Source organism: Zosterops lateralis (genome assembly GCF_965231275.1).
Source record: "Zosterops lateralis genome assembly, chromosome: 17".
Lineage (NCBI taxonomy): Eukaryota > Metazoa > Chordata > Aves > Passeriformes > Zosteropidae > Zosterops > Zosterops lateralis.
Window position 1 is genome coordinate 5,467,272 of NC_139777.1, and position 16,840 is coordinate 5,484,111.

At 42.5% G+C, this 16,840-nt stretch overlaps 2 protein-coding genes across 5 annotated transcripts; one reads left to right on the plus strand and one right to left on the minus strand.

Moving 5' to 3' along the window:
- Window positions 1-2,326: 2,326 nt before the first annotated feature.
- CHEK2 (checkpoint kinase 2) lies at window positions 2,327-14,181 on the minus strand. 4 transcript variants are annotated; one of them, XM_083873692.1, is made up of 15 exons: window positions 14,068-14,181; window positions 11,918-12,172; window positions 11,286-11,410; window positions 10,874-11,021; window positions 10,036-10,126; window positions 9,630-9,738; window positions 8,514-8,567; window positions 7,901-7,962; window positions 7,314-7,413; window positions 6,752-6,838; window positions 5,889-6,052; window positions 5,555-5,670; window positions 4,128-4,213; window positions 3,136-3,219; window positions 2,327-2,545 (listed from the first exon to the last, which is right to left on the minus strand). In XM_083873692.1, exons 2-15 carry the CDS (start codon window positions 12,165-12,167, stop codon window positions 2,450-2,452), a joined length of 1,572 nt encoding a protein of 523 aa, XP_083729818.1. In that variant the 5' UTR covers window positions 12,168-12,172; window positions 14,068-14,181; the 3' UTR covers window positions 2,327-2,449. The 4 variants fall into 4 exon arrangements, with proteins under 4 accessions (XP_083729818.1, XP_083729817.1, XP_083729819.1 ...); XM_083873691.1 differs by having other exon boundaries at window positions 14,022-14,130; XM_083873693.1 differs by lacking the exon at window positions 14,068-14,181 and adding an exon at window positions 13,824-13,902.
- HSCB (HscB mitochondrial iron-sulfur cluster cochaperone) lies at window positions 13,579-16,779 on the plus strand (the record flags this gene model as incomplete). Its single annotated transcript, XM_083873696.1, has 6 exons — window positions 13,579-13,775; window positions 13,842-13,938; window positions 14,333-14,422; window positions 14,848-14,992; window positions 15,432-15,479; window positions 16,617-16,779. The coding sequence occupies 6 exons, from the start codon at window positions 13,579-13,581 to the stop codon at window positions 16,706-16,708; spliced, it is 669 nt and encodes a 222-aa protein (XP_083729822.1). The 3' UTR covers window positions 16,709-16,779.
- Between the last annotated feature and the right edge of the window lie 61 nt (window positions 16,780-16,840).

The following is a 16,840-nucleotide window of genomic DNA, read 5'->3' on the forward strand; positions in this document are numbered from 1 at the left end:
TCTCCTTCTCCTCCTTCTCCTGCGGGGGCCGGGGCCGCCCCCGCCAGGCCGATCCCGCTCCGGCCCCCGGCGCCACGTTCCGGGCCCGGCTGAGCGGGACCCGCAGTGCCCCGGCCCCGCCCCGGGCTGAGCTCCGCCCGGACCGCGGGTACCCCCGCCCGCCGCCGCCGGACGTCCTGCGCCCGCTGCCCGGGCCCCTCAGCCCTGCCCGGGCTCCTCCAGCTCCTCCGGCCGCTGCCCGGGCCCCTCAGCCCTGCCCGGGCTCCTCCAGCTCCTCCGGCCGCTGCCCGGGCCCCTCAGCCCTGCCCGGGCTCCCCCAGCTCTTCCATCCGCTGCCCGGTTCCCCCATCCCCTGCCCGAGCTCCTCCGGCCCCTCCAGGGGCTGCCCGGGACCCTCAGCCCCTGCCCGGGCTCCCCCAGCTCCCCCATCCCCTGCCCGGCTCCTCCGGCCGCGGCGGCTCCAGGCCCGGGGCAGCGGTGGCCTCTCCAGGAGTACGGACGAGCCCCGTCCTCCTCAGGGAGGACACAGCTCCGGCTCTGTGGCCGTACGGGTGGGGACCGTCGGCCAAAAGCAGCAGCAGGCTGAGCTCGGGAGAGAGCGGGGCCCAAAGGGTCTGCAGGTGGTGATGCTGGACACTGATGGCACCGCAGTGGTCAAGCACAGAGCCTTGGCACTTGGGGTAACCCAGGTATTCCAACTACTAGGACCCATCCTGCCTCTTGAAGTGAACAGGTTATGCTGAAGACTCTTGTGCTGCAGATAACAAGTTTTCATTTCTTATCGAAGTGAAAACAGGATGCTGTTTCACCTTAGTGAAACTTAGTCTTCCGTAGAAAAAAATGAGTCTGAAACTTCAGAAAGCTTTCTGCAATCAAAGGATGAACACATGGCCAGCAGCCCAAAGGTTTGCCTCAAATGAGTGAAATCGAATTTAGGACATCATTGGAAAGCAGGTCTTAGTCAGGAGCCAGGGAAAGGACCCAAGCAAAGCAGTTACTGGTTATCTAAAAACTGTGGGATGTAAAAAAAGATGGAGGAATAAAGGACAGAAGTTTTCTGTCTAAAAACAAATTGACAGCATAAGTAGGAGCTGGGGAATTACCTTCTCATCAGCAATAATGCAGGTCTTTAAAGTGACTGGTACCCACAGCCCAAAGGTATCAGCTTTGGCAGTACACCAGGACACAAATCTGGCCCAAACACACTGTGTATCTTTTGATTCTTTGAGGTACCAAATGGCAGCTGAGTGCTCCCTTCTGCTTCAAACGAGCTACAGTAAGCACCAGAACTCCCTGAGGATGTGCCAGTGACAGATTTGCAGCAAAAAGGCACATCTCCAAGGACAGACACACCTTTGTTCTGTCACCTCAGTGTACCTGGAGTGGACTGGAACCAGTGGTATTGTTTCCATCCAGATGCCTGGGGATGTTTCTCTATTCAATCCATTAAGAAAGGTATCAGTGTACAAGAATCAGCATTTTATCATTAACACTGGTTAATATCAAATGTACTAAAACACACAAAATCTCTGCAATGGGCACATATAGGAAATGTGACTCATGAATATATTAATTCCTACCTGACATGGGTAGGTTTTATTCTTTACAAATCAACTTAGAGCAGATGCCTTTAACCAGAAGATGCATGTTGGAGAACAGTTACTAAACTCTTCTTTCACTGAATAATACAATTAATAAATCTTTAGTAAGAGGCAGACAGTTCAAAATTTTCACCAAGCAAGTTTTTCTCTCTCAGTTCAATTCCTAGCTCTTCCTTGAGAAGAATTTATACATCTTCATTTAATGTCTTGTTATTATGTTTCCTCCTCTGGGAAATAAACATAGTACACACCTTAAAAACACCATGCAGATGGTAATGGCTGCTTTGGAAGCCAATCAGCCCCATCCCAGTGCTCAATGCTGTGAGTCTGCCAGTCCAGCATTTACTGTGGAGCTTTACCTGAAGCCCAGAGCACCTCAAGCTCCATCAGAAGTTTTAGTTCTGAACTGAACAGTCTGTGTCCTCAGAAGCCTGTGGGCAGCACTGTGTCAGGTAAATCATTGCTCTGTCTCATGCAAAAGTTCAGCAAGTTTAGTATTCCTTCTTCATCTGTTAGGACTAAGCATTATTTCCATGCCTAACCTAGAAATTGGAAAAGAAGAAACAGAGAATGTAGGTGGGGATGAAGCTAGTCTAAAAAATTATTAGTTGCTTAGTTCAGGAGTTTTTCTGATACTTTCCTTGAGTCAGATGGCTGGATGGACTAGAACATGACTAATTGTGCAGATTCTCATGCATGCACAGCAGTCACTTCAGTCTTACAAAGTTACTTTTATTTGGAAATTTTACATCTTCAACCGTTTATTCCATTATTAAGATTTTTCTTAATAAAAAATTCTGCTTCCCATAAAAAAAGCTGTCCATAACAAAGTCATTTTCTCTTCTTTTTCACCTCATTTTCTGAAAGGAGGTAGAAGGAACAGCACGTTTAGCAGAGCCACATTCCTCCTCATTTTCATGGGGACGCTTTCTCGTTGTGGTTCTCTGGAAGAAAAACACAGAGGATTGCTGCAGGAAACCAGGTGAGGCAGAGCCTGACTCTTCTGCTTGCTCCAGAACTACAGGTGTTGGACAGTGTGACCAAAAAAAGCAGCATGACTAACCCATGTTTCTCCCCCAAGATCCATCTAATTATACTTGATGGCTCTCATAAAAGACATTGCTCCCAGCTTGAAAGAGCTGCTGTTCACAATTTTCTTAATTAGCATCTGGTAATGAACGCCACAATGCTGTCCTAACCTTGCACCAGAATGAGAATTTTTACTGGAATACTAAACATTAGTGACTTCAATCCATTAAGAAAACCCCATACATTCAACAATTTTATTCTAAATATAGGAATAATCCTTTAAAGCCTAGGCAAGTGTTTCTCTACATTTAAACAAAGTGTTGACAAAGCATGGAAATTCATTGCTGCTCTTCAGGAAGCAGAACTAACCAGAAAGCTGCCACATACAGCCCAAGGATACATTTCTTTAAGTCTCAAAATTAACTGATTTTCTTATTAAAGACAACTTCAAAATCTAGGTTTTTTGTGCATCAAACATTAATCTTCAAATATCTACTGCACATACCATTTTTGACGTTTCTGGTGGATTCATATTGGTGGTACGTGTCTGAGCAAGCAGCTGTTGAAATGTAGTTTTCATATCATCATCCTGAAAAAAAACCCAGCATCTAAGTAATATATAGAAATTTAAGGGAAAAGGAAAGATTGGGAAACTCAAAGATAAGTGAATGGGACATTCCCTGCTAGAGACAATTAGAAATAAAGATCATCAAGCTCCTAAGGATTTCAGCTGTTTTAACTGAATTTTCTTAGGTGGAGGCAGTGGAGAGGGTTCTTTCCCCAAGCAATGGAGTATTTCAGTGTCTCCTGCAATATCCACAACTAATTTCAAAGCATTACTAGTCAAAATAAATCTGCAGAACATGCTTACTACTTTTAGTATCTGAAAATTTCCCTAGTGTCCCCAAAATCATCAGAGGGCTAACAGGCATCAGCTGGTCACAGAAAGAATGTGTTTTTTCCTGCTGACTTGTAAAGTCGATACTTCCAGACAACACAAGAGGGAGAGAGGAGCCAAAAATTTAAAAAAAGACCACCTAAAGACTGTCCCTCTCAAACCTAATTAGACTGTAACAGGAGGCAGGGGAACCATCACTTCCTACTCAGAGGCTTCCCAAACCAGGGACACTTTTTTCTACACAGCAGAGTGAAAACAAAATGTTGGATGCTTGCCAGAAACAAACTCTGCACTGCCTGCCCACACAAACATGTAAGGAAATGGGGCTCTGTTAACAATGCTCAAAAGGAGAGGTCCATCCTACCAGAACCAGACTCAGGCTCTAAAAACACATCTTGATCCTCACATGTGAAAGAATTCTGCAAAGAGGTGTCTCAGAAAGTATGCAGAAACTGCTTATTGTATTGAAAGAAGATATTCAGGAGACTATTCCACGCTGCTTTTGCAGTCTCTCTACAGGGACTAAATCTTTGAAAACACAAGGCATCAATAAGTTATCCCCCAAACTACTCAGCTTTCAGATAAAACTCAATCCCTACCTGAAGCCAAGGATGCTCTAAGGCTTCCTCTGTGGTAAGACGTTTGCTTGGATCCACTACTAACAGCTTCTTCACAAGATCCAGAGCTAAGATAATAAAATGAGCTGGTTGGCATATGATCAATACATTCACTACCTAAAATATGCCTACACCAAAACTACATGGGACAATGTGCCTTATACCCATTATACCCATTCAGAACAATGCACAAAAGTGCAGGCTGGGCAGATCTCTTTTCTTTTTTCTATGCTTGGGAAGGGCTGCAGACTGCAACCATCTTTCCTTCATATGCACAGGACTCAACACTTCTCAGTATATCAGAATTAGCCCTAGATATATTTAGCATGTATACAATTTATGTTCTGAGCATGCACAGGAGGCTCAGCACTTTCAGTATTACTGTGGAAAAGCAAAGACATCTTAATTTAGCCTGGTTTACAGTGCCTTGGAAAGCAGATTATCCAACTGGGAAGGTGGGAAAGAAGAGACAGGACATACACAGGTATGCTCAACATAATCTCAAACTTCCATCTTCTAGGAAGCTGCTTAGTAAGACACTGTGAAAAATATGGCATTTATGTTGTATTTTATTACTCCAAATCTACCATAAAGGAATTTCAGCAAGATTCACTTTTCATTTGATCAGATTATTCTGAATACATACCAGTAGGACTATGGAAATTATGTTAAGATTGTACATTCTCATGAATGTCTGACTTATTATTGAAAAAGTTTCAAATTATTCAGGAAGGAGTTATATTTGATAAATTTATTAGACAAAGGATGACCACATCATTTATTAGAAACTCCTCTGCACACACAAAGAAGCATCCAAGGTAAATACTACAATTATTTAGTGTATATAAAATGTCCTGAAAAACTAAAAGCACACAGACAGTAATTATCATTTCAGTTTGCTATGCAAAAACTCTGTTTCAAGGACTACTTCACTTACAGTGGGCCAAACATAATAGATGATTCCTCAAATGTGACTGACACTTTCAGCTCAAAGACTAGCACCATGAAAGGACTCTCTTGGAACGTTTGTTTTTTGGAATTCTAACTTGTATTCCTTAAATTCCTGGTATTTTTGGTTCAATACTTGAAGAATCTTTAGGCAAAGTCTGTAGACCAGTTTGATAAAGTCAGAAGAAAAAGTGAAAATAGGAGAAAGATGTATGTGGCCACAAACTCTACATTTATGTGGTTAATTATGCTAAATACTAATAAGAAATCACTTCAATAATAATGTATGTGCTCTTTCTGATGCTTTACCTATAAACTTTAAAAAATATTTTTAATATATTAGTTTAAAAACTAATCATATTATCACACAACGTGCTATGCAGCTGAAAGGAGGATAAAGGAAAACAAAAACTACAAGGAAAGAGGTAAATATTTTACTACCCACTACACTGGAGTCATACCCATGCCTGACACATGCTTCCATTCTTTTGCAATGAACGTGTATTTTCCACGAGTGATTTGGTCCCTTAGAGAGAGTTGAGTGTTTTGCTCATTGAATGGTGGATATCCACACAAGCTGTATAAAAGAAAACAAGTTAAATAACACAGGATTTGTCATAGCAAACGAAACACTGAAATCACACATTTTAAGGCATCTGCTATTGGTAGTGTTTTCACACGTGTAGAGTTTTAAATGCACTTTTCACTTCCTCATACAGACACTGAAGTTGGCCAAGTCTCAAGCCACGTATGTCAAAGACTGCCCAGTGAAGGTACATCTACACAATATCTTACCATACAAAAAGAATAACTCCTAAACTCCAGCAGTCCACAGCTCGGCTGTATCCAGCGGTCCCAAGTGAATTTAGAACCTCAGGAGCAAGATACATGGGAGTACCACATAATGTTTTCATAAGAGAAGCTTCTCCAAGAATCTTGGATTGTCCAAAATCTGTAATCTCGTATTTAAAAATGGTAACACCACATTACATATTAGGATGGACTGGACTAGAACACATCATATTGTAGACAGACATCAGGAGGGTAGAACTAAGTTTCTTCCTTCCAAGCCAGTTCCAGTACATGACTATGAATAAAAGTCACCCCAAATATTATTGAGTGAGGATGGGAGAGGAGGAAGAGGGAGAAATATGACAGAGGATCACATTTTACACTAGCAAAAAGTACTGTCAAATTTGGATATAAATGGACAACCACCGAATAAAGGCATTGTAGCCTATTAGAGGAGTTTATGTGAAAAATAAGCATTTTAGCATGCAAATTTATTGAATGATTTCTCTGGGAAAAAAACCAACAACACAAAAGAAAATCTACAACCCTAATTCTCCCCAAAAAAACCCAAAACAACAACAAAAAAAAATCCCTGTCACCATCCAGCCTGGACATTTGTAGGAATACTGTCTGTAATTAAAGAATTTCAATTTTATCGGGGAAAAAAAAAAAGAGATTTGAAATCACATATGCAGTGCATGGGTTGAAATATCCATAAAAGTAAAATTACAATTATGAAATAAAAAGGAATTTATGTTTTAAGTTACTTCATGGTTTGTATGACTAATTCCATTATGAAATATCAAGAGGAATGTGAAAGAACACTCCTAAATTTCTTCATTAACATGAAATGTCAGTTACCTTACCTTTATAAGACATATCTCTTCAGAAGATGAAAGTAGCACATTTTCTGGCTTTAGATCTCGGTGTATAATTCCATTGTCATGAAGATACTAAATACATACAGATGGGCAATTAAGAAAAAAACAGACTATTAACCTGTTTTAAAATGTAAAGTTTCCGATTTTTCTCATGGCAATGGCAGGATAACTGAAATGTATGAGGCTGTGTATGAGGTGGGCATACATTTAAAGCTCCCTAACATGTGACTCTCTCTAAAAAAAAAAAAAAAAAAAAAAAAAAAAAAAAAAAAAAAACCAAAAAAAACCACATCAAAACACCATCAAAAAGAAACAAAAATCCACCTTAGAAATCATTGTGCTTCAAATGCCAAATCTCAGTGCAAGCACAGTGTGCAGACCCCACCTCTGTGTCACCTGCAGGAATTTGGCTTTTCTGTCTCTCTAGTTGTTAAACCAACTTGTTAAGAATGCTGTGCTGATTGTTTGCATGGGTTTCAGCCATGACAAGTGACAGAAAAACTCATCTCACTGACTTTTCTTTTTGCTAGAATTCACAGTTATGTACCTTTACTGCCAGCAACATCTGATAAAAGTACAACTTGCAGATATCTTCTTTCATCTTGACTGGCCTTGACACTCTGTCATACAGTTCTCCTCCTTCCATCCTAAAACAAATGCAGGTTAACAAGCCAACATATAACTTCCAAAAGATTTATCTTATTAGGCAAAACTAACACCAAAACATTTGGCTGTTCTGGCTACGGAGAAAGAATATATTTCTGAAAATGAGTGAGCAACATCCTAAATACAGCACAGCACATGCATGGCTGGGTTAAGGTCAATTTCTTGAGTCGTCACTGGGCATTGTTACATGATTTTTGATCAGCCCTCTCTAAGGAGCTCAAAAATAAATAAAAAAAATAGCAGCAATCCACAACAGCAGCAGAGCAAACAAAATCCAGGCCCTAAGTGCCTATAAAGCATAGAAGGATGATTTCTCCTGGTTATCCTAGTTCATAATCTTACAAAGCTTTATGAGGACAGTGGAGGCCAGCAAAAGGAAAACAAAACAAACAAAACTTCCACAGTTCATTGTAGCTATGGAAAAAAAACATTTCATTTTATGCATTTACTTTCAAACAGGTTACTTACAGTTCCAAAATAATGTAGTAATCCTCTGCTTCAAAGAAATTTTTTATCTTGATTAAGCAGGGCTAACAGAAAAGGCAACACAAAGAGAGATACACAAATAGAATAATTTGTAGAAATTAATCCTAAAGTTCTTATTTCATTATTTCAAACCAGGTCACTTAAACTAACACTTAACGCAAGTGACTTGCAAGCACCCCAGACCACACCCTCAACATTTTATCTATTTTACATTCAGAGGAAAGAGGGGAAACAAATTCAAGAAATTGCCAGTGAAAAAATAGTCTTTATATTTAGTTATTTTGCAGCATTTACAAAAACTTGCATCAAAGAAAAATTTCTGCAACAGTTGCTCAGGTTAAAACTCCTCCTGTGATTTTCTTCTCAAATTTACATCTCAGTTATCCAAAGCTTTAAAGTCTCAAATCTGCTAGGATATAATATACTTAAGAAAAAAAAGACCCATTCAATAATTTACAAGGAAAATTATATATCTCCTTTAAAACATTTCTAAGTGGATAAAATTGCTTTTTAGTTACTACACTAAGGTCAGTAAGCTAAACAATTACACACAAGAGGGAGCAAAAAAATAATAAAAATGTACAATGACACTCACATGATCTATTTTCTTCAAAATTTCAATTTCTGTATTGATATTTAAAGCTGGGTTCTATTAAAAGAATCAAATACCATATTGGGTAAGACAGAGCTGTTCTGGAATAAGACATATGAGAAATAAGAGACAGTACCAGAAAAGACATCATTTCATGCCTTTTACTACTGTAAGTGACCATAACATACAATTTTTTTCCATAAATGATCGGGTGCCTTCAGTGAATTAAATAAATAGAGTGCTGTCACTATCTGGAGCAAGATATTACTCCAGACATAATTTCACTGCAGGTTAGAAATCCCCAACGAATTTCCAAATTAAAACCAGATAAAATTCTTTTTGCTTGTATACTTGTATTGTATTTAAATAGCTTTTCTCCCTCCAAGATGCTTTGCAGATGGGCCAACCTAAAATTACATGTTACTCTCTCCTATTTTGCAGGATAACATAAACAGATTCTACGATCTGTGGTTTAGGCTCAGCTAAAGAAATCAACTCAGCAGGGTTTTTTTTTGCTCTTCTTCCAATCCAAATCAATCACCTTAAAGCACACAACTTAACCCATACACAACATTCCAGATACACTCCTGTGGCTGTTTTGTAGAATGGCATGTATTAGTAATTATAATTCTCAACAGCATCTTGAGCCAGGTGTCTTTGTTTTTCTCCAAATTCTGGCTTCTGCCATCAGACACGTGAAAAGCCCTTCCCAAAAGGCTTCATACAATTTTCTTAAAACATATTATGATGGAGCATTCAACAAAATTAGCTTAGTTGGTATATTTTTGGTCAGGACTCTGCTGGTTATGATCTGTCTGATGCATTTTAGGATGTAAACCAAACCCTACAACACTCCACACCACCCCTTGTATACACCCCATTGACAGCCCTAAATGATGAACCTAATGGAATGTGGTCAAGGAATAAATACAAGCATTTCCTACAGAATTCTGTACATCATACAACATCAAAAAGCATTTTGAAATTAAATACAGAAGACATTAAGTAAGAAAATCCTCATTTGAAGATAGCTGAGGAGTCAGACAAGTTACCGAATGTTCCAGGACTGGTGCAAGGTGGCCAGGACAGACAGACAGACAGACAGACAGAAATACTTACTGCCTCACTCAGGCCACTCGCCATAAACTTCCGTTTATTGATGATTTTCACTGCAACTTTGTTACAGGTGCTCTTCTCAAATGCCAGTTTGACTTCTCCACAGGCACCACTAAAACAAGAGCAGGGCTCTGTTAAAAATCTGTGTAACAAGTGCAGGCAAATAAAAGCATCATTTGGAGCTAGCTGCTTTCTAACTTTTTTTCTAAACCCTGAACCAATTAGAGAGACAAAGCCGAAATTCCTGTTTAAGTTGTTGTAAAGAACATGTTTATTCACATGTTATAATTTTTATTTTCTTTTTTCTTTTACAACAGCAGCTCAGTTAATACTGGTAATAATTCCAGCACAAGATACTGATTATGATAATGAAATTAACCCTTTCTACTGAGGGAAGAAGGATGCTTACCTTCCCAAAGTCTTTGACATGATATATTTCTCTCTGAATTCTTTAGGAAACATCATCTGATCATCCACCGTAAGATCAGAAAATACAAACACTGGGAAGACAAGTGGAGATCATTTACTTAATAATAAGTTAAAATTTTTATTATAACAAACTGCTATGCTTTTACAGGTGACAATGTAAGTGAGAAAATACTGCCTGCTAGAGGAAAAACTAAATCTATGCTGTAAATTAAAGCAGCTATGGGTTAGCAAGGTGATCTTATTGCTGAAAAATTACATTTTGGGATTAAATTCACAACAGTCTTTAACTAATTAACTACATTTAAGGACAAAAGGAGCAAAAATTTCAATGTCCCAGTAGAGATCAAAGACAAGAAATAAGAAGACAGCATCTTATTGGAAAATCAAAGACAAAGAAACAAATGCCCAGTCCTGTTTATTTTTAAGATTTTCTATTTTCTATTTATTATGCAGCATCTGGCTAGGTACCTGGAGGTTTTTTTTCAACTTTTCTTGAATAGTCTCCCCTGTTTCCCCTGTTCCCACCACTATAAGCACAGCTACTGAAACCCAAAAGTGTTTCAAAACCAGGAAAATAACTATAAAAGTTTATATTTTAGTAAAGTTCTAGCTGATGCAATTTTTTTTAAATTTTCCTCTTCATATTTTTTCCCTAGGGTTGACAGGGACATGGATAATTTTTATGTGAGTACTTAAACACTTATTAATGAGCTGTGCTCATGAAGCAGCTCAGCTCCCACAAAACATACTCAAATCAATGCAGAAACAACCTCTTGGTCAATACATGAAAAATCTACTGAAGTTAAAGCACATTTTACCCTTATTGGTCTGTATAGACAATGCAATTTCAGAGTTGTGCGTCAGTGGAAGCCTCCTCCCTTTTCCAATGAGCTCTCTATTAACAAATGTCCCATTTGCACTGTGGTCTTCAATGTAGGCAACAAAGGAATTTCTTGGACCCATTTCCTCAAAAAGAAAAAAAAATGGGGAAGATGACAGTAAGGAATAAATTACTTTACAGTAAAGACATGATACTCTAGAAATTTACTATTGTTTACTCAAGAAATGAGACTGTGGGTTTATTTCATAAACCATATAAACCGGGCATTGCCAAAAGTCATGTTAAAGGAGTCAGCCCTGAAGATACTTTGATTTCTTTAGGATCTCTGTCGTGAAGTCTCTTTTGAATTATGCCAAAATAGAAGGAGAGTTAACATTTTTGGCACTTACCCTGAAAATTCGGAAGTGTTTCTTGCTATAGTTTTGGTAGAAGCCAGTCTCAGACAACCCTAGCTTAGAAAAACTGTAATCACAGCTTTTGTCTCTCCCAAACCAGTATTCCTCATTCACACAGTCTGCAGAGGAGGGAAAGTACAGCAGAGAGAGAACAGAACATTAACAGAAGGTAATAATATGTCACTCCAGAATGATTCCAAATGGTGGAATGAATATGATAACAAAGAAAAGATTCTTCCCATAGAATCAACCTTTTCTTAACTCATAGAAAGCACCACACCTTGTCAAATCCTTTCATAATTTTACCCTCTTTAACAGTGGTAATTTTCAGTTCACCTTCAGCAATAGATATATACTAAATAAAATATTTATATATTTTAATTAAGCATGTAATAAAGAATATGAACACCCCAAAATTTCTGTAGGTCTATGGAAGCTGTATATCCCAGTACTCAGTGTAAACACTGGGATGCAGTATGGAATAAAACATTACAGCAAAAAGCTGCAGACCTAAATTTGCTTGTACCTAATTTGAAAATGAAAAGACACTGCTCTTCAGCAAGCCGCTCAGAACTTTTCTGAGCTTCTACAAAGAAACCAAGAAGTTTATTGCAGGATGCACATACCACAGTTGCTGAAACCTTTTGCAAGTGCAAAGAGTCGACCCCAAGGCTGAGGAACCAGCTCTTCAGACTCCTGGTCCTCGGGGATGGATGGAAGCTCCTGAGTGGGAACAGTGTCCAAGGAACTGAGAGTCCCAGAACTCGAGGAAGACTGGCTGGTGCTCTGTGACCCACTGGAGGAGGAACTGGTGCCACTCTGTGTCTGCTGCCCACCCTGAGACTGCTGTGTTTCGCTCCCAGTCTCTCGAGACATGTTGGCTGCAGAGAGAATATTGAAAAAACAGCAATTACTACAGCAAAGTCAAACTGGCAAACACTCACAGACTGTTTATTAACGTCCAAATCCATTCTCAGGCTCAAAGAAGCAAAATTTCCAACCGAATCGTGCGTGTCTGGGCTGTACATAAATTCCCAGGAATGTGGCAGACCAGGATGGTTTTCCTTTTAAAAAACAACTCGGAGCGGCCTCTGCTGGTTCCAAAGCAGAGGTAACCCTTATTCCCGGCTGGATACGAGGAGCTGGGCGCTCACACTGGTGCAGGCACGGGCTGTGCTGGGACAGAGCATCCCTGCCCGGAGCAAGGCACCAGGGCTGCTCCACCAGCACAGAGAGGAAAACTGAAAGGAGCAGGAACTGTAAAATGAAATACGTTTTCTTGAAAGCGCCCGAGAGATTTATCACAGCTGGACACAATAACAAAACCCGACAGATTCAGACACAGCCCTGGAGCTGCTGGCACAGCCAGTGGTGAGAAACAGCCCGGAATTCACAGCCCGAGGTGCCTCTTTCTCCATCTCAACCCTGCACCAGCCAGCCCACCCTTATATCCAGCTTCCTCCAGCACATCAGGGCTCACCGGGGCTCCTGGAGTCCACGAGCCTTCCAACCTCACCGCCCCTATATGGGTTTTTAGCTGGCTGCCGTACAGTTTAATGTATACTTCTCGCCTGTTTGCTACATTTCACTACCTGCCATAAAACCACACCAGCTCCCAAGTTCCCTCCCACGCCCCACGTCTGTTACAGGTGTTTACAAACACAGGCGGAGCCCGGGGCTCGGCGGGCAGACAGAACCGAGTCCCGGAACCATTTGGGCTGGGAAAGGACAGCGACATCGAGTCCAACATCGATTCCATTTCCCCGGCACCGCCAATGCCGCCGGCCCTGCCCGCTAGGTCCACGTCCAGACGGCTGTGGAACCCATCCAGCTGTGGTGACTCCACCTCTGACCCGGGCAGCCCTTTCCATAAAGGAATTTTCCCTCGCATCCGACCTAAACCTCCCTCTAAAGGCCCGTTCGGCGGGGCCGGGCCAGCAGCGGCCGCCGAGCCCCGTGAGGAGCGGCGTGGCCGAGCCCCGGGGGCGGCACTGCCGGGCGCCCGTGCACCCAGCGCCCGGCCCGGCCCTGCCACAGCACTGCTGCCCCACGATCGGCACCGGCACCAGTGGGCCCGTCCCGGGAGGAGCAGCGGGGATCCGGCTGTGGCGGGGCAGGGGAGGGAGCGGGGAAGGGCCGGGGCGGGACGCGAACTCACGGCTCCCGGAGCTGCCGGGGCTGGCGGGGCTCGCGCCGTCGGGCCGGGGCCGCCGTGCGCGCCGCGCGCGCGCCCCGAGCGCGGCCAATGAGCGCGCGGCCCGCGCGGGGGCCGCCGGGAGCGGGCGCGATGCGGGCGGCGCTGCGGGCGCGGTTTGGGTGGGCGCGCCGGGCGCTCGGCGGGGCCGCGCCGGGCCGAGCCCCGGGACCGCCGTGCTGGAGCTGCGGCGCCGCGCTCCCCGGCGGCCACGGGCCGCGCTTCTGCCCCGCCTGCCGGGCTCTGCAGCCGCCGGCGCCGCGGCCTGACCTCTTCCGCCTGATGGAGTGGTGAGTGTGGGCGGGGCGGCCGCGGGCCCGGCCGGCCGCGGGGCTCACCCGCCTCGTGTCCCGCAGTGACCGCTCCTTTCGCATCGACGCGCAGCAGCTGCAGCGGCGGTTCCGGAGCCTGCAGCGCGCCGTCCACCCCGACCGCTTCGGCCAGAGGCCGCCGGTGAGCCCCGGGCCGGGCCGGGCCGGGCGGGGGAGCCGGGCCGGGGGGGCCCGCGGGGCTCGGTGGCCGCCGCAGGAACTCGCCTTTAGCCTTGGGCTGCCTGGCCGAGCCGCAGTGTCGAGTCCCCACCTCTCTCCCGCTCGGGGAGCGAGGGGATTCGCCTGTGTTTGTCTTTCGGAGCTCAGAAGAGACTCTGCCATGGATTTGCGGTGCAGGCGGACGATGAGCGGCCGCTGCGGTTCGTCAGGCCTGAACTGAGGGCAGTGACACAGTCCCAGGTCCACAGAGTCCTTTCAGCCTCACACACCGCTGTGGGGACGCTGGTGTTCCGCGTGTAACAAAGTGTACTTTGCCACTCCTAATGAGCTTCCAATGATTGGCCATCCATTTGCAGAAAGAGCAGCACTACTCTGAGCAACACTCTTCCCTGATCAACAAGGCGTACCAGACCCTGCTGAACCCTCTGAGCCGAGGCCTCTATCTAGTAAGGTCTCCTTAGGTATTCCGTGTTCTCTAATTAACCCTGGGGGCTGGTAGGGATCGCACCTTCCATTCAGTCCTTGATGTGCTAATTTGCATTCCTCTGAAGAGGATCACCAGAGATGGAAGGGAGACCAGATCCAAATTTGTACAGAAGTTAATGACCATATAATCTCATTTGCTATTCATCTTACACTAGTCTGTCTGGCCCATGGCAGCCTTTTTTATGTTTTTTTTGTCTTTGGGTATCTGCTGATTTTTATGGTCATCCCATGTATGAAGTTAATTTTCAGACTGACTCTATGCACTGTAGGTTTATGGGATATGAATCTGAGTATGCCCCACAATGAGACTTAATATTAAAGAAAATAATTCCCATTGAAGTAGATGTGGGAATATTTATTTTCAAATTCCCATTTCCTCTGCCAGCTGGAGCTGAGTGGAGTGGAGCCAGTAAAAGAGACAGACTGTGATGCAGACTCAGCGTTCCTTATGGAAATCATGGAAATTAATGAGAAATTAGCAGAGGCCAAAAATGAGGATAGCCTTGAAGAAATTGAAACTTTAATTAAAGGTAGGTTATGATTTGTACAGAACTAATATACTGAATCTTGTGTAATACAAGAGTCTGAAAGCTTTTAACTGTTTTGGTATATTTCTTGTAATGTCTTCAATTTGTGTTAGTCTGAAATTGACTCACTGCAAGAGGTTCTGCCCTGTGCCTCCCTTTTCCAGTGTTGTCTTTACCCATTTATGCACCTAAACATCTCATCTGTCTTGAGAACATTTGTATAACAGAACCTATTCTGGTGTCAAAATAAATATATATAGACAATAAAAAGGAATTTACTCAACCTTCATCATGTGAGGCCTAGTCAATTGTTCAAAGAAAAACCTGTCAGAATGAAGTTGAATAGATTGCTTGTCTGACTTTCCCAACTTTCCCACCACAGGCAGTCAGAATGCAGTGGTATAAAATACCCTAAAAGTAAATTAAATAATTTGTTTTGCAGTTAAACAAGAAGAACTGACAAAAGAGGTGACTGCAGCTTTTGAACGAGGTACCTGTTTTTATGAAGTTTTTAGTTGCCATACATACCTGTCAAATGCTTAAAGCTCCACATTCTCTTACTGGCAAACATTTCCTGAGCTATGGAACAGAAATACTGCATTAACAAGGGTTCTTTGTTAGGTATTTAGAATAAGTACTTCTAAACTGACATTCCTGCTGATTTGGGAAATTCAGGACCTCACATTAAAAACAAAGTCCAGTACAAAAGTTCCATTCATCTTGCATCTAAATAATCATTTTGACTGGTAATGTAGATGCTGAGAAATTGTTTGTGTGTTTCCCAGAATAGTGTAAAGGACAGACTTCATCTTAGACATACTGTGAGGTTTCACACTTGAATTTGGAGATGCTGTTCTGCAGTATTGGAGCCGCAGCAGAGCAGTGAGTGCTGTTCTTTGCAGTGAAAGCCACAGAAGCTGTGTGGCAAGTAAAGGCCTGTTCAGCCTAAAATTTTGGGGACTTCCTGTGCAATAATCAACATAACTTTATTCTACAACCAAGAGATAAGCAACAAGCTTGAACCATTCCTAAACTTCTGAAGCTGGGAAGAAACCATTGTAATTCTGTGCCAGGTCCAGGTGTGTGTAACTGTAAACATCAAAGGAGTGCTGGTTGAGACTGTGAGGAGTTACATTCTGTAACTCTGTGCCATGAGAAGGACTGTATTGCATTTGTCTGTAGGTCATAAACCACCCTCCCCTTTAACTGAGGAGAAATAATTTCAATATCAGTTTTGGAATTGGCACTATCCAGACCAGACTCCTCCTCATTTGCATTTTTCAGTTACGTCAGTCGGTCTATTTATACACATTTAAATAAAAACATTTGTCTTGCCTAGTGGGTAGATCAATACTGCAGCCACTTTACAGAAGTCATTAAAGGCCATTCATTCACATTTCTTTTCCAAATTGTTCATTATTATGTGTTTTGTGGAACATTTGAGTTGAGATGTTCCCAAACCATCTGAGATTATAACAACAGGCAGCATAGTTTTAATAGTGTCTGAGTCCTTGCAGGTCACAACTCCTGGTAGTAAAACAGGTGCTGTCACTGAAAACTTGAGACTCATTTTGAGAATGCAAATTCACTTCTCTCTCTAAATAAGTAATGTTCTATTTCATTTCAGATGATCTTGAAGAAGCCAAGAAGCTGCTAGCAAAAATGAAGTATTTTGCAAACTTAGAGGATAAACTAAAGGCTAAGAAGGTCCCTTCCTGATGTTGCCTTCTTTGTTATTAAGAGCCAATGTTATTTTCAATTAAACAAATGGTTTTATTATCAAAATCAGACCAATGTTGTTTGTTTCCTATACTTCCATTAAAAGCTTTAATTCTGAGAGGAGGAAAATAA

Bases quoted from the DNA above. Each gene is read 5' to 3' on its own strand.
- CHEK2 (XM_083873692.1), bottom strand. From the start codon at position 12,167: ATGTCTCGAGAGACTGGGAGCGAAACACAGCAGTCTCAGGGTGGGCAG. The intron at 11,022-11,285 runs GTAAGTGCCAAA...TTTCTTTTTGAG, and splicing joins AACACTTCCGAATTTTCAGG to GAAATGGGTCCAAGAAATTC. The intron at 2,546-3,135 runs GTATGTGCAGTA...TTTTTCTTCCAG, and splicing joins CACCAGAAACGTCAAAAATG to AGAACCACAACGAGAAAGCG.